The sequence below is a fragment of the Seriola lalandi genome, unplaced genomic scaffold, assembly GCF_002814215.2.
Source record: "Seriola lalandi dorsalis isolate HSWRI2012SDOR001 ecotype SW California unplaced genomic scaffold, Sedor1 jcf7180002054942, whole genome shotgun sequence".
NCBI classification, from domain to species: Eukaryota; Metazoa; Chordata; class Actinopteri; order Carangiformes; family Carangidae; genus Seriola; species Seriola lalandi.
Genome location: NW_019525493.1, coordinates 988,084 through 1,010,313, shown reverse-complemented (window position 1 = coordinate 1,010,313; position 22,230 = coordinate 988,084). Strand labels below are relative to the sequence as shown.

Here is a 22,230-nt window from a genome sequence, read left to right as displayed (position 1 = left end):
TGTAGATAACAAGTCCTGTACCTAATGTTTATAGTTCATCAGGGGCCTGTGTTGGGTGACCCCAAGTGAAAATGTGATCTTCTTACGGGTCCAAAAATAAGTAAATGTTGGTCAGGATCTCCACTCCATGAAACAAAATTGGAATCACTGGCTGCTTTCTGAAAGCGACAGAAGAAATTGTTTCTGCCCCTGAGTGGCACACACTGATCCACACATCCACAAACAACCACACAGCACTTGGCAGTTATATCATGAGTAAATTGTGCAGTTAACAGATCTTTGTATGTAGCATACAGGATGACAATCATATATTTTCCCCACTGCATTTTTGTTATATGTGTGCCTGAGCCCCCTCCTATGATTTTATGATTTCCATTTTGTTTTTACCTCCTCTCCACGTCCTCCTCTCCTTAGCCTTATTTCCCCCATCATGTGTATCACCTCCCACGGCATTACTCCCACCATGTCCCCCCATCTTCGCGTCCCTCCATTAAACCACCTGGCCATCCTCAGGACACCAGTGGACTTGTAAGTAAAGAAATAGTGCTATATACACTGAACTTTTGCTTTCATCTTGCACTAGAGCAGATATACTACTTGTTGTTGCAGTTACATTATATAACAACACTGTCTGTGTGATTGGATTGATTGAAAGCTGTTTCTGTCTTCTACATTACACTAAGCAGTTTCCCAGCAGTACCACTTAAGGGAGATGTTATTCCATTTGTATTAATAATTTCCTAAATATAATAAAAACTTACAAAGACTCAGGCTCAGGATATAATGCTATTATATCACTTAATGTTTACTATGCCATCAGGTCCATTGTTTCGGATGTACAGCAAGTCTGATTCCATTTCTTCTTTTAACACCTCCTTTTCTTACATCTACGTCTCTCCTCCATCCCTCTGTCTCCCTCTCCTCAGTGTGATGTCATGTGTTTTAACTTTACATTTTCCATTACCTCCTGATGTTTTTAATATCACCCCGTTTCCACTGCCCCTGTGCCCAACCCCTGTCTAGCTCCTGATGCTGCCGGGGCTATTTCTCTTCTCGTTTATGAGCCCAAACCCAGAGTAAAGAAGTGAAAGGTTATTCCATAAATTGAGCGTTCATGAACTCTACCTTCATTAGCCCATGTCTCCATTCTGTGCCCATGTCAGGATGTTATTGCAGAGGATGCCAGAGAAAACCTCCCCTCCTGTCCCTCTGAACCCGCCATGGTAACCTGACTAACATGAGCTGACGTATAAGCACATGCACTGCACACTAACACATATACATACAGTTCTGGAGCACTACGGATATGCAAATATGCAACTGATTCTTCATTATCTGCCTGCTGACCTGATGCTTAAACCTCATTTGTCATTTATTGTGTTGCATGCATAAAATGCATGTCTGTATGTTTGACTGCTGTGAAAACCAACAGCAGTCAAGTGATCACGGTTGGCTGCTCGCTGCAGAATATGTAGAGTAAATACACTAACTACAGCATTAATTACAGCAATAAATATAACATGCTGAGTGAAGTTAACTCTGATATTGGCAGAGCAGCACTTCCCATTTTCTTATAAATGGACATTAAAGTCTCGTTAACCCACTTGAGGAATGCATGGAGTTACACTGAAAATAACCAAAATCTCTACACCCAGATATTCACACATCTCAAGAGAAGGCAGCCACAATTAGAACAATTTAATGATAACACTATTCAGGAGATTTCTGCACCACAAAGCCACTTATCAGGGCACTGCCAGCAAGCATTTTAAGGGAGCTGTATGAAAGATTTAAATGTAGATCACCATGTAACGTTTCTTCCACGTATCTCTGCTCAATCTGTATTTCTTGTCCGTCTCAAAACATTTTTATAAATCCTTTGCTTTAAACCTTCGACACTATCTTAAATTTTTATATGGTTTTTCATTCCTCACATCTTCCCCTGCTCTTTTGTCTCCTTCCTTCCTCAGTATAAATTTCCTCAGTTTCCTCCAATTCTGGCTTTTCCATGTACATTAGCCCATCTTATCCCTTTGTGGTTCACATTTTATCTCTTTGTGCAGTGCTCATGTGTGCCTGCATTTCTACAAGTCTGTGAATGTGGATGTGTGCGCACACTCGCTCATTTGTGTGTGACTCTTTGGGTATGTAAGCGGGCCTAGCCCAGTGTAATTGCCTCGCTGATATAAGTGTGAGTATGGATTCCGCGGCCTGTCGGGATTATCATCAGAGCAACTGTTGGGGCTGGCAACACACACACACACACACACACACACACACACACACACACACACACACACACACACACACACACACACACACACACACGCGCGCGCGCACAGACGCACAAACGCACGTACACTGACAATGAGCCCAGCGCTGGTAGAGCTTATCTCCTTACCAAGACGCTTCCTCCCTCACAGAGCTCTGTTTCCTCTTCCCCATCCTTCTGCCCAGCCCTGAGCTCAGCCCAGCTGTAATTACGGTCTTATCACACACACACTGGGAGGGTTCACACATAAACACACACACACACACACACGCAGACACACCCGCAGACATTTACACTTTTGCTCACATTCTTAGAACACACGATCGCAGTCTGAATCGAGGAGTCATATTCAAGGCCTTAGCTGAATTGAAACTTCTGCTTTTTCTGCACGGAGCAAGAGATGTCTCATTCTCTTACTGGGTCTTTCTCTCTGTCTCCGTCTCGTCCGCAATCCATTCTGTCTGCAAAGATTATGACTGTAAAAAACCCGCTGACTCCAGTGAAAACAAAATCTCCTTGTGTAATAATTCTACTTCCAATAGCCTCTTCCTTTCCAGTCTGACGTGGCTGGCTGGCTGCACAGCTTCTGTTAAGGAGCCGTCTCCTCCCCTGCTGCGAGGCAGATAAATGTCTGTCTGCGCTGTTGTCAATGTCTCTCCTGTCCTCTGATGATGAGTTCAACATATGTGCTGCTTGTCTGTCTTTTCTGTCTTAATCCACCCCCCCACCCCCCTTCTTTTCTCACAGGTACAGTCCCGGGTTTATAATGTCATAAATGTCTGTGTGTATTTTTGTCTGACAATTTGTCTGTCTGCTTCCTTTTGTCTCCTTATGAAGCATTTAAAGTCGCTGCCTTACAAATTAAAGCAGGTACACCTTTGGTTTCATGGCTTCTTTCTTCACCACATCCAACCTTTTTTCCATCTTCTGCCTCACGTCTCTGTTTAATCTTTAACACTAACACACTGGTTCATTAAGCATGCTGTAGAAAGACTCATCACTTAGACATCAAAACACATCTAAAGGTCCTGGTCTCTCTGTAGTAGTTCAGTAGATGCACTAACATAGTTTCATTCTAGAGAAAACTCTTTATTATGTGGACATGAACAGTAGTTAAACTCCCTGAGTGCCAGTTTTCATCCTCTTGCCCACAACTACAGAAAGTTGGCACCTACTATTGTGTACTGTATTGTGTGAGCTGCTTATTTTTTTTGTCTAACAACCACTCACAGGCCGACTAAGCTCTGCTCTCCTCTCCCTCGAAACCAGAAACAAAGCCGGGGGGCTTAGTCTGAAGCCATGTCTTAATGGTGTTAATAGCTAGGAGAGAGCAGAGATGACGAGGGAGGGAGTAGGAGGAAGAGATTGGGGAGAGAGAGAAACAGTGATGGAAAAGAGAGTAGGAGGTCAGTTCTGGAGGCTGAGAGGGAAGGAATGTGAGAGAGAGGGAGGGAGGGAAGGAAGGAAGGAAGGAAGGCAGGAAAGAAGGAAGTTAGAGCAAGGGTTCAGTGAGTGAAGAAAGGGAAGGGAGTGGGACGAAGGAGGGTGGATGAGGTTTGTTTAGTTTGTGCGCCAGCGGGGTGGCATGTAGACTGTCTGTGAGGCCTTAGACAGCATCAACAGGCCACTGGTATTAGTCACTTCAAGCCTCGCAGCTCCTTAGGCGGCCACCGCTTCAGTTGAGGCTCGGCTCAAGAGTGGCTCACAGACTTACAGACTCCAATCCTTAAGTGTTGTGCACACACTTTAGTTGCTTATATATACACTGAGAAAAAGAATAAGAGCAGGTAACAGTGTATTTGGATAGGTTGGCAGCTTTGTTTACTTTTACACTTACACTGTGTGACTGATAGAGAGAATTACTGTGTGGGATTGTGGTTTTGCACCTCTGTGTGCCTCGCAGTAACAGGCCTGCACGTCTCTTTGCCAGGAATTGTTGCTTGTTTTGCCCTAATCAATAGGTTAGGAGTGATGAGTTGCTCTAACAGAGTGTGCGAGTTTGCCCTGGAAACCTTAACTCACGAAAACCGCCTGAATAAGTCGTCTGTTTTCTAATTAGATATGCATGTGTTTGTGTAGGTCTCTCCTGCAGTCCTGCTCAGCTCCATGAACACAGATGCAGTTTGTGAGCGTCTTAAACAGATGGATGGAATCGACCCCAACATGCTGCCTCATTACACCTCCACCGTCAAGAAGGTGCGTCCATTAATAACACTCAAAATTTGATCCATGTCTCTATTAAACATGAGCTTCTTGTTTTAGTAGAAAAGACCGAATAGGTTTTCTGATACTTTGCATATACTTGTTGTATGTTTGCATAGCTTCTCTCCAGCCCCCTTTGCACTGCCTCCTCACATGATTGTGTTGTACGCCCGATTCTAATTTACACACGTTAATAACTTCAATCAATCAGTGAACAAACCAGTCTGTCCTTTCCTTTTCCATTGCAGGCTAATATAAATGGTCGGGTGCTGTCCCAGTGCAACCTGGACGAGCTGAAGAAAGAGATGGAGATGAACTTTGGTGACTGGCAGCTCTTTAGAGGAATGGTGAGACTACATTACTCTCTCACTTGCCTCACAGCCAGGTTTAATATTGTTGCTCTGTGGGGTTCTTATGTATAACAGCTAAAGTTTTAAATGGCATAAAAGAAGATTTTTATTTGTTGAGTCAAATCAAAAGAAATGGGCCATCAGTACTTAAGTGATAAAGAAAGCATCAGTCCACCTACAACTATAACCCCTTCATTACTCTAGAGTAAAGGCCTGAAATAGATTTACAACAGCACACATTCTCCTCTGTGATACTTTGCAGACACTTAGCCAGCCAGCGCCTTCCTGTTGATACATGTCAGCTCTTGTTTATTCGAAAAAGAAGCAAGACAGCATCACATAATATGACATCTTGTTCTCCGCTGAGATATTAGGATAGGAGATTTTATAATCCGTATTACGAGAAGGGTGCTCGTCATTCAGCCAGGAGTCCAGTCGGCTGAGCCGGGGCTGAAATCACTAACACATGTAGCCAGCTCCACTTCATCAAATGTCAGTCTGTGCTCCTAATACCAGACCACAGCCCCAGATTGGTCATGTTTTACCGGAGATCTGATGCAGAGCTCACATAGGAGCAGCAGGAAAGTGCAGCAGCCTGAATGCTCCATGTACTAACTAGTGTTGTGTTGCCAGGATGCAGCCAGCGCAGCCATCTGGTTCAAGATGGCTGACTGATATCTGGATGAAGGGAGGTTATTGTCGGGTGGTAGTGGACAGCTGAATAGCTCCACTTAAGGAACAGCTCACAGTTCTCCTCTCACAAACACATGCTTTTGTTGCTGTTGCTGTCTAACATACTTGTTTTGTATACCACATGCTTTGAAAAAACATGTTGACGACTAACTCTGAGTCCTGAAACCCAAATCAAATGACTTATTGATCTGAAATATTGAGTTGTGATGTATTTTTCCAGGTGATGGAACAACGTCATGCTGAAAGCCAGGCTGTGCTTCAGGATGAGTCCCGAGCTGTTAGCGAGCAGGGCAGCAGCGTGCACCACGGGGAGCCCAGCAGACGCTCAGGGGGAGCCCAGCATGAATCAGGGGCCTTCAGCCTCAACCTCAGCTTCGAGGAGCTCAGTGGAGCAGGGCTGGAGGAGCCTCAGAGACACACCAACAACTCACACTGGCCGGTCAGTCTTCCTGTCAAGAGCTTAGTGTAAATATACCACTACAGCAGATACGATCACACACATCCAACGTGTATCTGCACATTTTACTCACCCATATACATGTGTAAAGCAGATAAGCATTATAAAAGCTGCTGGTGCATGTGAATGTTTTACACTCACATAAAGGATCGCAAGGTCACACACCCCAAACTGTCACATGGCTACGTGTCCTCTGCACCAAGCACCCATTTAGCCAGTGTGTTAGTGACCTCAGTGGTTTCACATTAATGTGGTTTTGAGTGAGAACAGAGAGCAGCAGAGGAAGCTCATGGTGCTCTTGAAGATGGCAGAATTAAAAATACACACACACAAACTGCAGTGCACTAAAATGTGTCAAGGGGCCCCCTGTTTGTTATTTTCACCTTCCCTATTCCCAATTTGCAAAAATGTCTGCGACACGAGCAGACACTCACACGTAGACAGCTGGCTCCGCTGCTATTTTATATGATCTCACTTTGTGATGCGTTTCAAATTCAAATCATCCAACACTGAAAACACACCCCGGCTTTCATTGCCACTCAGTCTGCGTTCTTTGCCAGCAACTTTTTCACTGTATCCAATTTTCATATTCTGAATGTTTCATTTGCTACTAATGTAACTGCAACATTTCTACATTATTAAACTGAGGCGTGTAGGATAACATCGTTGTAGGTTAACAGCCATAAAGCCCTCTCACTCTGCAGTCTACAGCATGTACATATTCCTTAACAAACTCGCATGGATGTTTACACACCAACCCAACCCTTTCTTGTCTTGTCAGGTGGCAAATCACCGGACCTCAAGCATGTCCAGCCTCAACTCCCAGGAATCCTCTAATGACATCTGCAAGCTGACAGACAAGCAGCAGGCTGAGTATCGTGATGCCTACAGGGAGTACATCGCTCAGATGGCCCAGCTGGAGATGTCCGGCAGTGGGGGAGAGAGGCCGGTGCAGCCCCACCCCGGACAATTCCTGCAGGCTGCCAGCTCAGAGGACAAAGGGGTGGGTGGACAGTCACAAGTACACTGTCAAGTTTTTGTCAACGCATCACTGACAGCATACATACTTTGGTCAGAGTAGAGGCTCCCACTGTCAGATTACAGGAAAATAACTTGTGGTAACCGTCGTCATTAACTTGTGTGGACGTGACGTAGGTCAGTCTCTATGTTGCGTTATTTGAAAACTTGTGTTTTTAAATGTTTTATTTTTCTAGCCTGTGCAACGGGCAAAGTTCTTATTCTGGGCCGGGAAAGGGGAAATCTCTGCTCTTTGCATTTCTTAATTATTGGCTTATACTCTTTATTTTTCTTGGCACATTAAAGAGGGACATGAATCCACTCTTCAGAGGCCTCCCTGCCAATAGCACAGGATACTGTATATTTTCATGTTATTCTCATCGAATTCTCTTCCCATTCCTCAGGCCAAGGAAGGAGCTGACCAAGATGGCCGCAAGTCCTTCACCAAGAGAGGGTCCAAGACAAGCGATGCCACAGATTTCCCCTCAGGGACCGATGGCCAGCCCCTAGACCCCATCAGTGAAGAGGATGAGAAGCTGGACCACAGCTCATCCTCCAGGACTCCGGGCACCAGGAAGAAGGGAGCTGGGGCGTACTACCACAAGCTTCCCAACGATGAAGACTCAGGCCCAGACGAAGCTGACAACACCACACCTCTTCTCCACAGAGAGGCAACAGGAGGTGTTCTGTCTACCCACAGAGCCTCCCAGCCCACTGGGCTGACCAAGCCTAGCTTCCTCAACGAAATCCTCCTGGATAAGAAGGAGTCGTCCGACTCAGGGATGCGCTCCAGTGACAGCTCCTCCGACCGCTCCTCCGACCGCTCCCTGGAGGAGGCTGAAGGAGACGCTGACAGGGAGAGAGATGCTCTGAAGCCCAGTCTGATTGAATTGGAGTTGGAGGGGTTGGTGAAGAAGAGAGGCCTCCTCCCCAGCAGCCTTAGCGGCCTACAGGACGCCACAGTGGCCCGCATGTCCATCTGCTCCGAGGCTCCGTCCGAGGCCAGCCTAATGGCCAGCAGCCCAGATGAAGGGTGGCCGTCCAGTGGGGTGAGCAACCTCAACCGCACCGCCAGCAACACCACCCTTAATAACAACACAAGCAGCCCATCTGACAGCACCACCAACACTAACACCAACAACAGCCATCAGCAGCAGGCTAACATCACAGGCACACAGTCCTCCACCTCCTCCTCCGGCTTCAACGACTCGCCAGCTGTCATCATCACCCCCGGCAGCAGCAGCACTGCCAACACCACGGCTGACACCATCCACAACCAGAACCTGCGCACCATCAGCCTGGGAGATGAGAGGGAGAGTGTCCTTTAAGGAGCCATATGTGTTCGTTATTCAGAGAAGGGTCATGTAGGCTGTTGTTGATGTTGTTGGTTCAGATAATCTCGCTGTTGATTGTTGTGATGTGTTCAAAAGAAGAGTAGATATGTGTTCTACTGTTAGGAAGAAAATGTAGGAAATATTGGCTTTCAATCAAGAGTAGTGAGATTAAAAACTTTAATTAGTTGTGGTTTGTAAAAAAAAAAAAAAAGCACAAATTTGATACATTCATAATTACATCTGGAATTTAATGATACCAAATATGTTTCAGTCAGGTCAAATTTGGAGAGCTTTAACTTCTTGTTACAAGGCCTTTTGCTGTCCCATGTGTTTGGATAGTTAGTGTGATGATGAAATGTTAATTGTTGTGGACATTACATGTTACAGGAAAAAAATGTTGCTTCAGGAAATGTAGTCATGAGTGAAAAAAATCAATGTTACTGAAGCCTTTGTCTCAGGTGTTTTGTGCGGTGCTCTGTGTGGTAGTTTTTAATAGATGCCAGTGTACACAGTGGTACTTTGTAGTACTTGGTGGTGTTGTTGGTACTTTCTGTGGTAGAAGAAGTGCATGCACCTGACTCCAAAGTGGCGATGGTATTTTCCAAAGTTCCCTAGTGAAACTGTGTTTTGTGAATCAATAAAACTTTGCTGACTTTGTTGACCCTTGAAATTGGTGTCATGTTTTCTCCTTTTTTCTGCTGCTTCATGCAGGAAAATCAAGTGTGTATAGTGAAGTCCGTGGAGAAAAGGATTAACCTGGTAAATAAATTAGAATAATTCAACTAAAAGTCCTCTGTTTAACCATTTGATGTTTTATCCTTCGCAGTTGAATGGAAAACTAACATGTAAGTGGAGGACGTCATTGGAAAGTTTCATATAGGCCGACAGATGGCGCACTCTCCATACAAACGTGCTGATGGCTGCTGGACTCTACCTGTCAGTGTTATAAACTACTGAGAGTAACAACTTCAGCTCAGTGACTCTCAAAGTTGGGTGCTGCGACCTGCTGAGGATTATTTTAAGGTACTTTTTTTTTCATCTAACTGTAAATGAATCTTAATTGGACTTAATATATAAATGATCATTTGATGGTTTTTTTCATAGTTTTCACGTGGTGTGTTAGGTAAAGAGTGAGCTCACACTTGGTGTAAAAGATCCCATTAAATGGTCCTTGGGGTAAAATCATCACATGTGGGTCTGAAGTCTAATGGGCGGGTTTGTGGTGTGAAAGAATGTGAGAGGCCACGCTGTGGACTTGTAAGGGCGATGATGATTGACAGGTGGCTTTTCTCTACAGGATAGCAGTCTTGTGACAGTGGCCTGTATCTCACTTATCTGTCATTTTTGATCTTCAACTCCTCAGTTGGCCGATTTGCCAGACCCAGATATATTTGTTAGAGTAGTTGACCCCTCCATTGTTTACTTCTATGTGTTCATATTACCTGGTTAATTGTTTGGCAACAAGCAGCAAAGTTTACTGTCCCTAGGTGCTCTCACTCCCTGGGGTAACTTATCACTGTGGGTGGTAGAGTCGGTGCTATCTGGTCTATCAAATGACAGAAGAGGTACATTTGTCAACGGAAAGCAACACAGGGCACAACCAAAATACTGTTTTAAAAAAAAAAAAGAAAGAAAGAAAATGAATTACTACTCCCAAAATATTACTTTGGGAGCAGTAACGCATCACCGGCCCAGTTTCACCTCAAGTTAAATTTCCATAATTGTATACTTCTTTTTTTTATAAAACATAGCCTACAGCACAGAACATTAATGGCTCAGGCTGTCACGCTAAACCATTTAATCCTATTTGCTTTACATAGCATGTGAGAAAGTAAAAGTGCAGCCATTGCGCCTTAAATAAGCTTTTACGCAACTGTTTGCCTCTAGGTCTTGTTGACGCTGTGTTTCAAACTATTATAGGTCACATACACTGCAGGTATGATAAGGACACTTTGTTGTGAGATTTGTTTAAGTGTGTCACATGTTCACTGTACATACAGCGCGGTCATGCCCCTATACTTTATAGGAGGGGGAAGTCAGCTGGATGCACAGCTGGGGGAAGGACTTTACGCTCTGGTTTGACGTCTCCTGATCCACTGACAGACACTTAATTCTCACCACCACCACCACCCCTCCCCCAAAACTGGACTGCCCCCAAATGAAACATGTTCAGATTGTGTTTTTGATTTATTTTTTGTATAAAAAAGGTACAATTTACATTACTTTTATAAAAAGTTTCAGCATAATTAAGTACAACATTACACTTTTGCAGAAGTTTCAAATTCCTGCAACTATACAAGATAAACTCCCGATAAGAGTTCACAAGGTTTCATTCTTTCATTTCAACTTTTTTTTTTTCTTTCTTTTTTTTTTTTTTTTTTTTAAACAACGTCCAGTCCTTCATGTGCCAACAATTCTGACAAGACAAGACTAAACTTTTTACAGTAACTAACCAAGTTGTCTTTTCTAATCACGTTCCCACCTCCGCAAAAAAGCGAAGACTTCAACAAGGAGAGGGACAAGGGGTGAGGGGGGAAATAATCCTTGTGACAATAATCTCGTTTTTCCTCCCACTGTAGGGAATATAACGCGCCTTCCATTTCCAGAAAGGACCCACAAATAAAAAGTCTTAAGTTAAATAATAATGAAGTGTCCAAACAGAAAACACATCACATAAGATTGTCCCATAATAACCAAAAGTCTCTTGATTTCAGCGTCAGAAGAAAAAAAGAAAAAAAAAAATCCAGGCCTGGAGGACAGAGGTTGGAAGGGGTGGTGGGTGTGTGTGTGGGGGGGGAAAGTCCTGCTCCCCAGGTCCTGTGTGTGTTTTTGCGTCTTGACCAAACACCTGCAAAAGATTGAGAAAGAGAGGCGTGTTTAGAAAATGCAAACAGGGCAGAGATCCGGACAGACTGGCGCCAGGGAGGAAGCCGCAGTTTTTAACATTTAACCAAACACTCCCAATACTAAGCAAACCCTGCGCTCCAGATGTACACACACACACACACACACACACACACACACACACACACACACACACACACACACACACACACACAGCTAGAGAGAGGGAGAAGAGAGGACACACATACACACACTTTTCGCACAACTTCAACCTACAATCTGGGGAAGAATCAGCGTAATTGCCGCTCAGCTGGCGCCTACCCACTTCTTGTACCAATTATGTGCAGACATCGTAGTAGCAGTAATCCAAACAGCCATTATTTTTCCTGTTGCAGATGCTCTTCATTATAGACACAAGAGGATATAATACAACCCTGACGACTGCTACTTATGTACAGTAACCCAAGCAGCCTGGAGCGAATACCGTCCATTTTATTCCATCCGGAAAAAAAAAAAAAAATATATATATATATATATATATATATATTTATATATATGTATGCCTTTAGAAACACGAGATGAGTCAGAGAATTATATTTGATTATAAGGCGATAAATCTTTGGATCTGGGTCACCTTACTGACACACTCGCGTCCTGAAGAAGCTTAAGTCTCTACTGCGATTCTAGAAAAATAAAATAATCATATGATCAAAAACTGGATTCAAGTGAAGCCAACTGTCCGTGTCTTTTCATAAACTGACGCCCCAGTGTTGCAGCACATTCTCATGACAAAAAAAAACAAAAAAAACAACAACAAAAAAAAAACACATTGGGACCATTACAGCAACGTGAGACGACCAACCACATTAGCGAGGGAACAAATGGATTGGTAAATGGTAATTCTAACCCATTCTGCTTCAGCAGACTGGGAGACAGGCTGTAGCGGAGCCTGAGAAGCCCTGGACAGAATGCAGCAGCAGACATGAGGACAGCCTACTTACCGCTTTAACGATGCAGAGTCCGGCTGTCATCTGTCATCAGCTCTGATGGCAACTCCGGGGACTGAAAACAAACAAACAAACAAACAAACAGACCAAATGTTAATTTCCTTACGCAGCATCCGATTGAGGTGCCTTGCCTTTGCAACAGTGCTATATAGGTCGAATCTCTTCCTCATCTGATTGTGAACACAAAAGAAAAAAAAAAAAAACATGCCATTTTCCTTTTTTCCAACAAGCCATTTTGTGCGAGTTACGCATAGGCTACAAAGGCGCAACGGCTATGCGCACAAATAAAAACCCACTAAATATCTCCCACAACACACCAGGCTTTGGTTTTTCTAAGTAGGATGCTTATTTAGCTACGGCGTAATTACCTGTAATGACAAGATGCTGATATCTGTGTTGAGGGTGGTCAGAGGGGTCCTGGATGGAGCCTGCCCCGGCCGCGCAGGGTGATGCAGGCTGGTTAGTGCGACACTGGAGTCCAGCGCAATCTGCAGGTCCAGGATGTAGTCGATGACATGCTGCAGGATTTCCATCTTGCTGACGTTCTTGTTCTGGGGGATGCTGGGCACCAGCTCCTTCAGCTTGGAGTAGCAGTCGTTCATGTTGTACAGCAGGCTGAGCGGGTCATCCACCGGGGTCTTGCTCCGAGAGATTCCCAAGGAGTGCTCTGATAAATTCGCGTTGTTTTTCCGGAAGGACCGCACTGGGCTTATTGCTTTCATTTTGTCAGTGTTCAGGTGAGCGAGAGGCTTTGCCTGAGTCGATTTCTTGGTTCTTTTTAAGTCCTGTTTTAGCCAGACGATCGGCGATCAGACTGGATTACTAAACTGTCAGTGTGCTTTATATAGGCAGCAGGCTGGGCATGCGACACGGGCGGGTCGAACGCGCTGATTGGGAGCGGTCACGGTGTCACTCAGCGCCGTCCAGCTCTACTATTGGCTCTTTGTGCCGAAATCCCTCCCCTTATCTTCCGCGTTACCAGTGGCAACGCGAGTTGTAGGCGGAACCCAGAGGTCGCTTCAGCAGCTCCGGTGGGCAATTTGGAAAATTAAGCCCTTACCTGTTTCTGATCAAGAAAATGAATGATTCGCATGGCTGTCAATTGACTATGGCAAGGTGTGAGCACGCGCCAGCGCCTTTGCCCACACGATTTAAATTTGATCTTGTAGTTTTGTCATGGAGATCAAGCAGAGATGTATTTGGAAAAAATGAACTTAAAAATCAAAAGGCGAGCAACCAAACTAAAAACAAATTTACAGGCTACATATACAGGATTTATGTCTAATAACTTATCTGACTGACAGAACAATAACACACCGTCATCCATCAGTTATTCCTCTACTTGTGCCAATAGTAGGCTACCAGTTTGGTTGAGGTGCGGTTTTGGAGGTGTGGAGCAGTGATGGTAGGTAGCTGCCATATCAGGCGCTCCTGATGATTCTTAATTCACACCAGCCCGGACCGGTGTGAAGGCAAGTTTCAGAGTCCGAACAGCAAACTGAGAGAGAAAGAGCTTCCAGCAGGAGAGTGTTTGAGTGGCAAACTGAAGCAGCTTCCAGCAGGAAAACGGTCAGACCGAGACAAGAAAAATAGAATTGAGTGTTTTTACGCACGAGGAAAAAAATGTGTCCCTGTGCACTAAAGCTTGTGGATCTGTTTGAGCTTATGTGATAATACTTGTCCGAAGTGTGTGATTCACTACATTGACGCACATATATATTTTTTTATTTGCTGTTACCAGCGGTGTCTCAAATTTAGCACAGTTAAATGTGCTGTGAAATGTGATAATCACAACATTTAGACATGGTGCGCCACAGTGCCGATCAGAAAATCAATAAATTATTAGATGATTTACAAGTTCCGTTTGTTGTTTTTCACACACTTTTACTAGCCTATATAAGAAATATAACAGAGTCATTTAGTGCTTTGTGTGAGCACCATAGATTTGTTTCACACAATACAGCCTTGCACCCTTTCATGGTTCTGAAGTGGTTTGTCTTGTCTATCTAAATGCATCAGTAAGGGTCGCGTGCTCCTCAGTGTTAATTGTCAGCTGAGTGTGCTGTGTGTCACTGTTAGTTCATTTAGTCATGGCCTACAAATGTGGCTTTCATACCTGAGCACGTGAAGAGCTGATTAACTACTATTGACACTTTAATGTTTCCAGAATGAGTCATTTAGTTGTAGGAATTACACGCTTCATTCTTCAGCTGGAGGTGATGAGAGATGGCTGTTTGATGCTGCACAAACTAATTGCCCCCGGGGGCAGTTGTGTGTCTTGTCATGTGCTCCATTTTTTAAACGCTTTGTGAATTAAATTTCCTTCAATAATATCAAATCAATGCATTTTTAAAGAGGAGAGGAGAAGGTCGCATCAAAAAATCAGGATGGATGGAGGAAGAGGTGATCATTTTTAATGTTTATTTTCATGAATTCATTCTGCAGGACAGTTCAGCTGAGAGACACACGCAGGGGGAATCCTATAAAAGCCGAAGCGATCCTGTGTTATGGACAAGAGGAGAGGGAGTTTAGAGAGCAGAATCTGCAGAGCAGGTATGAAAAACACACGCAAGCTGTTCGATTATTGTGAGCAGAGATAGTGAGGAAAAAGAAAGTTGCTCTAACCTATTATAATATGTAGGCTATAATGGTGATTTTGCTTCCGGAAATAGGCTACTAGTCAAAAAATATATCAGTTATTGTTTAGCACTATTTGTACAAAATCCAGCAAAACACCATCTGTGTCATTGTTTATACGCGCAGTTCTATTCACCAGGCACGGACAGCTTCTCCTTCAGCTGTCTGACGATCCTGTTTTTTTTATGCATTTCTAATATAATCTGCAGCTCCTGCAGTCTGTGTCCACATCTGGTGCAATAGGATTTTTCCATCTTCTCCCCTTCTTCCTTTCGCTCCCACAGCTGTGTACATTTCGCGCGACGCCCCTGACTGATGCCTGACAGACGGGTGATGGATCGGCGCAAGAGCACGTCGGTGCAAAGCCGAGCGAACCACCGGCAGCGGCAGCCTCACCCTCACCTCTTCCCTGTTTCTCTTCTCCTCCTCCTCCCCTCTCTCTCTCTCTCTCTCTCTCTCTCTCTCTCTCTCTCCCCGTCCTTGGAGCAGACTCTCTGGCGCCGGCGCCGTGACGTCACCCCATTCACAGCAGCCCTCTAGCCAGCCCTCGCGGCGCCGCTGAGGCGGTTTCCATAGAGACGGGGTTTCGGGGTTGTCAGTCAGAGGTGGTTCTCAGCTGATCGACCCGGGACGGGGTTCGGGTCGCTGCTTGTTTCTTCCTCGGTTGTGGTTTCAGGGGCCAGTAAACATTTGTTAGGACGCAGGAGAAGAGCACATGTAGCCACTCTGCGTTGACTAACACTGAGGCCGAGGAGGAGGCGGACAATACAGCTGAACTTCACCAGTGATGGAATGTAACCGAGTAGCTACATTTATTCAAACGTAGGGTGCTTGTACTTGGAGTAGCCTACTTACTGGACTATTTCCATTTCATCCTACTTTATACTTGTAGTTCAGTTCAGAGGGATATATAACCATACGTTTTTACTCCATTACATTTATCTGATATATAGGCTATAGTTAGGCTACTAGTCACTTTTCAGATTTAGATTTTACATCCAAAACAAACGATGATCTTATAAAATATAACCTACTGTTGTAGATGAAACTAACCAACAGTTCAAATGAGCTCCACCTGGATCAGTTTCAACATTAAACTGCTACTTACACCACAATGTATCAATCAAAATAACCATTTAATTTAATTATATACCCTAGTATGCCTGGTATACAACACTCATAGGGGCAATCTTCTGCATTATGAATACTAAAAAGTAGATTTTAGTAATAAGTGACCATGTCAATGCAGACTTGTAATGGAGTATTTTTATCCTGCAGTATCCTATTCCTCATTTTACTTGAATACTTCCACCACTGCTGAAATCCACCAGTTCCTTGCCTTTATTACTGCCATGATCTTTACTTTATGGTGTGAGATTAATGGCAGGTTTTTTTGTATTCTGAAAGAAACCATTAAAATCCCATTGTCTTAAACTCAGTCAGTTAGTGTGTGAGTCTTCCACCGAACTTGGAAGAAATCAGTTTAAGGCACATTTTCACTGATGAGTAGGTCTATTTCAGAAAAAAATGTGTACTAAAAAAAGCTTAATTGGAAAAAATTTGGCTCTAAGAACATTGCACATACTATAATGAGAGTAAAGTTTAACCAAACTTGTTTTCACTCAGCTTGTTTGCTATGGGAGAGCTCTGTATACTTGTTTCCAGATGTGGAAGCATGATGACCAACCTCAGCTACATTTGACCCAAGGCTGTCAAATAGAATGAATGGTCAAGACTTGTTTATTTATTTACCATAAGTCTTGCAAGTTTCAAGTCAAACTTTTCCCATGAATCCCACACACTCGAGCAAAGAGCCACAAGTCATTTTTGAAGTTTCTCTTTTGCCCCTTCAAGACTCAAAGACATTCCTCAGTCCCAGTGAACAAATAAAAGCCTCCATATCCCCCCTTCTGCTCCTGGTCACCAGCCTATTAGTTTGGGTTCAGGAGATAAGGTTTAGAAAACAAAGCGGAGCTGCCAACCAGCTGAAGTGCGCCCTGCAGCCCCGGCGTCGGACTGTCTGCTCCGGTCAACTTGTTGATCCTCCTGCCTGCAGTTGCACTTAGCCCTTAGAGTAAATATTGGCCTCATTTGAGATAATTCACCCGTTTTCTCCTCATGACGAAATAATTTTCACGACAGCATTTCCCTAATAAACTTTTTGTGTGACCTATCCTGGAGTTTACTGATGCAGGATATTGAAATAAAACGTCCCCCTTCGCATAAAATGTTGCCAGGTTGGTGGTTTGTCCGCAGTTTCTATAATAATGATTAATTAAACGACAAAATACTGAAGCTAGTCTGGTTAAGGTAGCAAATGAATAATATCCTACTATTAAAGGTCAGAAATGAAGACGAAAAGATAAAAACCACCAGAACAGGTTTGATGAAGTCGCTTTAAACACCGTCCTTGCAGAAGTTTAATAGCAACAGTCTGGATGTTTTTGTAGGCCTACTTGATTTCAACTCACTGCCTTGAATTGAACTTTTTATTTCCCAATTTTAAACCTGCCTGAACAAACCGCGCACTTTTACACAAAATAGTACACTGAATTCCGCTCGTTTCACAGTCCGTCTCCGTCGAAGTATCAACACCCGAGTGCCGCAGACAAACTTTCTGCTCTCCACCGTCCCGCAGCGCTGAAATGTCTCGCGCTCTGCTCTTCTTCTTCTCTGTGGGCTGCCACGCGCCTGTCGCGTGCAGGAGTGTACGCATCAGACAGTGTCGCAGGGACTCTTGTAGCAGCGTCGACCCTGTGGGGCGTGGTTTGCTATTATACACCCCCAAACAGCTTCAGGAGCGAGTGGGGTGAACTGTGCTCTCCACTGGGTGAACTTCAGCAAAATCTGACAAATTCTTTATATAACACACACTGGGCTACAACTAAGATCATTTTTACTATCTATCAATCTGCAGATTTGTTTATCGATTAGCTTAATTGTGTTGTCTATAAAATATAAGTTAACAAGTCAAAATGCCCATTATAAATACCCAGAGCTGAAGGCAGTCAGTCTAAAATCTAAATATATTTAGTTTACTATCACATATGACAAAGAAAAGTGGTAAATCCTCATGTTTAGAAGCTGGAATCAAATAAAGTTTAGCTTTCTTGCTTGAAAATGGACTGAAACCATTATCAATTATAAAAATAGTAGCTGATTCATTTCCTGTCAATCAACTCACTATTTGACTATTCTATGTAGCTCTAATACAGAAGTAGTGTAATCTGAATTAAAGTTATGGAACTGATTTTAGCAGGCAGTCAACACTAACAACCTCATTAGTGTGGAATAATGAAGTTCCAATCTCTGCAAGTAGTTTGAGTGATATTGCGCACGTTTTATGATCATTAAAAGTTCTGCCTGAACCAACCATCACATAAATTTAGCATGAGCTCATCTGTATGAAATGCACTTTTTCTTTGTGAATAGAGAATTAATGCATCAAGGAAGTAAATAGCTTTGATTTATCCAGTCTCTGGCCTCGACTGAAATACATCTGGTCTGTCGCTGTCTTCCTCTCTCTGTCCACCTCCCGCCTCTCTTCAGTCTCCCCTTTGGTCCAGATGGGACTCTATCTGCTCTCTGAGCAACAGCCATTGAGGCCTGGCTCTATTGTAACGTGAGAGGCTGCAGCAGGCACACGGGTAGGCAGGAAGCACTGGGAGAGATAGATGGATGGGAGGGATGAGGTGGCCAGATTGGACTGGGAGACAAAGGCACCATGGCTGCCCGAGTGCCTCCCAGGCTGGTCATGAAGTGGCCACTCCAAGCCTCCCTGGAGGCCGGCCCTCCTATGGCCTGCACGCACACTGCTTCTCCACAACACACAGCTGGCAGCAGGAGATGAGACAGGAGGTTGGCTGGAGGTGGACAGCTGAGCCATGGAGATATATATTATGCTATAACCTGCATCTATAATGTAAACAACTTATGTAACTAGTCATTCAAAGTTGCTAAAAATCCACTTATTTTCTTTTAGAGCTGAACCACTCAGATCTTTTGGCCAGCGTGACAACCACCAACCAGTTGGCAGCGTGGAAAAGTTGGCTGCAGTTTAACTTTTGGGCAATATTGCCCGTTGGCATACAATCACACGTTAACATTGCTGTGTCGCCCACCTATCACTGCGGCACAGCTGTCACTGCAGCGAGCAGTCTGTACCCCTGTAATCAGATATCTGCATATCTCCACTTTCACACAGGGAGTTCGCCAGTGTGGTTTCTAGTTGAATGTACTGGTAGAAGATGATTGTTGAAATCAGATTTTTTTTAATGCAGCAGGGAGAACGGAGGTGAGGTGGTGTTTGTGTGTAAATTAGGAGCTGGGCTGTGTTATCTGTCACAGCGTTATGTTGCCGAAAAATTATCAACATTAGCATTTGGTGTTAACGACAACTGAGTCAGTTATGGTAGGAATGTGACGGGTGCTGTGACAATATAATGTAATATCGCAGGGTCTGCGCTTGTCATCACTAACAGGAGTTATAGCAAGTAAATTGATGAAGTTTGTGTTTCATTCCCAGGGTGCAGTTTCTGAGGTTCCTCTATTCCAAGGGGAATTGAGAATGTGTGTAAGACCTGAAACTAGTCTCTGATACCACCTTTGCCTGAGACTTCTTGGATCCTGTGGTGACACCGTTGTGTCTGCCTGTTTCTTGAAGAGGCTGTGCGTCAAACAGTCCACTCTGAGGTTGCATTTCATTTTAGGGAACTTCACTTCATTGATAACTGCTGTTTTCACATTTTTTTTCATGACCAAAAATAGTTTGTGTCAGTTAAAGAATCCAACATGGACAAGAGATCCATAAAGTTCTCAGAGAAAAATGGAAATTTGAACATCGTCAATTCCACGACAACCTGGGAAACTCCATCTGCTGAGGAAGATCATGTGATATGTTTGAAATCTCCAGAACAGCTTTTAATTGAAGCTTGTAATGAGATTTTTTTGTCAACTACTATCATCAATATCAGTCATGCTTTATACTGTAATGATACAGTTGTATAGTTGATTCTTCATACAAAACATCATAAAATATGTTGTTTTTGATTAACTTCATCCAAAATGCTGTGCAAGTATGAATGTAAATACACATTGTTAGACCCCAGTCCTTCTTAAGGTCTTGGTAACAACTACCTAGTATTAAACTAGTGATTTACTTTATTTGTTTGCACCTTTAATATGTAAAAAAATTCATAGTGAGTAAACATTAGTGTCGTGTAAATTGTAGTTACAGGAGGCCAAATGATACAATTAACTGAAGAGCTCATTCTTGGTCAATGTAGGTATAACTTTGTTTTATTTTCATCATCATACCTAGAAGAAACTTATTTTTTTCCAGTAAAGCGGAAAAATACAATTACAATTTTTCTAACCTAGCTAACGTTACTAGGGCATTTAAGCTAACATTATTGGGGCACTGTAATTTTGTTATTTCAGGTATGTTATTTTCATGAATAATTTTGTATTTCAAAATCCAAGTCATTGTCAGGTCAGATGTGTCAGCCATGTTTCATGTTACCTCTTTAACTCTCTTTAACAGGTCACAAGCTAGCAAGCTAACATTAATTTTGTCATGTAGCTCAGTTACGTTAACCAAGCAACAGCTACATCTGAGATACAGGTACAATATTTAATAAGAACTAATATATGCAATGAGAAAATCATTACCATGTTTTCATTTAGTTTTGTACTTGCAAAATACCGGCTTGTTACAACCGAGTCCAGGACCTTAACTATAGTGCTCAGGTCATGATCTGCCAGTGTGATCATCTTGGACCCATGCAGACAGAACGTACCAAGAAGACAACAACATTTTGGACTGAGCTCTGGACCCAGCTCCATCAGCAGAGCTCTGTTTCCTTCAACTGTATCTCTTTTTGCAGTAGAGCCCACTTCCTTATAACCCTAAACCCTCTGACCACAGTCATCTCGCTCTTACTCAATCTTCATCTATTTATACAGCGCAGAGGGAAGAGAGAGTTAATGTAGGAAAATCACTCTTCTGTGTTTCGGTGAAAACAGAGAACAGGTCAGAGAACAGGTCTCGCTGATTCATTGCTGTGTCCTATGCCATCTCTGACCACCCATACCTGTGTTATTTCTTCTAAGGTAAATTATGTGTCCGGTGTTTGAGGAAAGCCTGGACCTGTGTACTCAGGAGCTGCTGGTGCTGTCATAACACATACAATATATTCTGTGTTTTTGAACAAGATTAAATGACAGAAAAAATAAATCAGTTATAGTGTCCTTTGCTGCTTTGGTGGGCTTTAATTAATTTTAAATACATTTTCTGATCATTTCGTAAAAGTCCTCCATCCATACTGAATGCCAAAACAATAGAAAAACACTTAAATCTACTCTGTTCTAAGCCAACAGCCCTTTACCATCTCTGCCAAGCTGCTTTCCATTGTCTTTGAAGTGTTATTTATTGTTTACAGCGCAAGTGTGAAGATTTGGCGTCCACCAGCAAGTCCAGATTCTCAAAACTCTAGATCACATGTGAGTGAGAGAAGTGGGCCAGTGTCAGAAATCATGCACGATTTCACTGCACATTGTATGTATAGAGGACGGGACAGAGACCAGAGTTACTCATGTCATAAGTTGACGTCCATCCAAGAGACACCCAAAATAAAGTTGCTGGATTGTTTCAGTTATTTGGATTTTTTGTGGTTTTTCACAGTTACATTTCCTGCAAGCTTGCAGAACTTGCTGACTAATGCTTTAAAGGAAATTCCTCTGGAAATCAGTAAATCAATATAACGAAACTATATTTCAAATAACTGTCTCCTGGGTTAATATTTATTTTCCCTTTAATTAGTACCACATTACATTGTTCTTTCCAGGAACTTTCCGAGGAAAACATTGGACCAGTAAAATAAAGAGTTACTGTTTTCTTCATCGGTTTTATTCATCAAACATGAAGGTCGAAATGCTCTCTCAAAACTCTTTTCATACTGCCAGGAATAAATCTGAAGTGGAGAGAATGTTGAATCTTATTTATTTTGTTGGCCTAAAAGTGGTCAAAATTTAAAGCTGGGTTAGCTTTATATAAACAATGGATCAAATGACTGTGAATGTGAATGAAATGAATGTGCATGTAAAAGGAGTCACTTGTAGTTACAAATCCACTGATAACTATCACCCACCTCAGTTCCCCTCAGCTCTATGGAGAGTTTCAGCATGTTTTAACTCATTGTTTTGGTTTTAGGTCCACAACTTTACTGTCATGGTTCACTCTCACTGCTCTGATCAGCAGTGTTTCCACAGCAGCCAGGTGTGTTCAGCAAAAAACAAAAGAAATTAATACTTAATTATCAATACATTATGTCAAAACTCTAGAATCAGATGACAAATGTGTGTGTTAAACTCTCCCAAGGTCACAAAACTCAAACTAAATTCCTTCAAAAAAAATAAC

General features: G+C 43.0%; 2 protein-coding genes across 7 annotated transcripts in view; one reads left to right on the top strand and one right to left on the bottom strand.

Moving 5' to 3' along the window:
- Positions 1–8,995, top strand: part of kidins220a (kinase D-interacting substrate 220a) — a 45,216-nt gene extending 36,221 nt beyond the window's left edge. For 2 of the 6 annotated variants that reach the window (XM_023393731.2, XM_023393730.2), the window contains exons 26-32: positions 415–528; positions 1,164–1,223; positions 4,352–4,468; positions 4,723–4,821; positions 5,738–5,956; positions 6,756–6,977; positions 7,396–8,995. In XM_023393731.2, the coding sequence (XP_023249499.1) occupies positions 415–528; positions 1,164–1,223; positions 4,352–4,468; positions 4,723–4,821; positions 5,738–5,956; positions 6,756–6,977; positions 7,396–8,319 (1,755 nt within the window). In that variant the 3' untranslated portion in view covers positions 8,320–8,995. Of the gene's footprint in view, positions 1–414; positions 529–1,163; positions 1,224–3,109; positions 3,143–4,351; positions 4,469–4,722; positions 4,822–5,737; positions 5,957–6,755; positions 6,978–7,395 lie in introns of all 6 variants that reach the window. The other 4 variants (XM_087170277.1, XM_087170274.1, XM_087170275.1 and 1 more) reach the window with 4 other exon arrangements.
- A 1,504-nt stretch (positions 8,996–10,499) lies between these two features.
- Positions 10,500–13,006, bottom strand: id2a (inhibitor of DNA binding 2a). Its single transcript, XM_023393739.2, has 3 exons — positions 12,545–13,006; positions 12,171–12,231; positions 10,500–11,173 (listed from the first exon to the last, which is right to left on the bottom strand). The coding sequence occupies exons 1-2, from the start codon at positions 12,896–12,898 to the stop codon at positions 12,175–12,177; spliced, it is 411 nt and encodes a 136-aa protein (XP_023249507.1). The 5' UTR covers positions 12,899–13,006; the 3' UTR covers positions 10,500–11,173; positions 12,171–12,174.
- Positions 13,007–22,230: the final 9,224 nt, after the last annotated feature.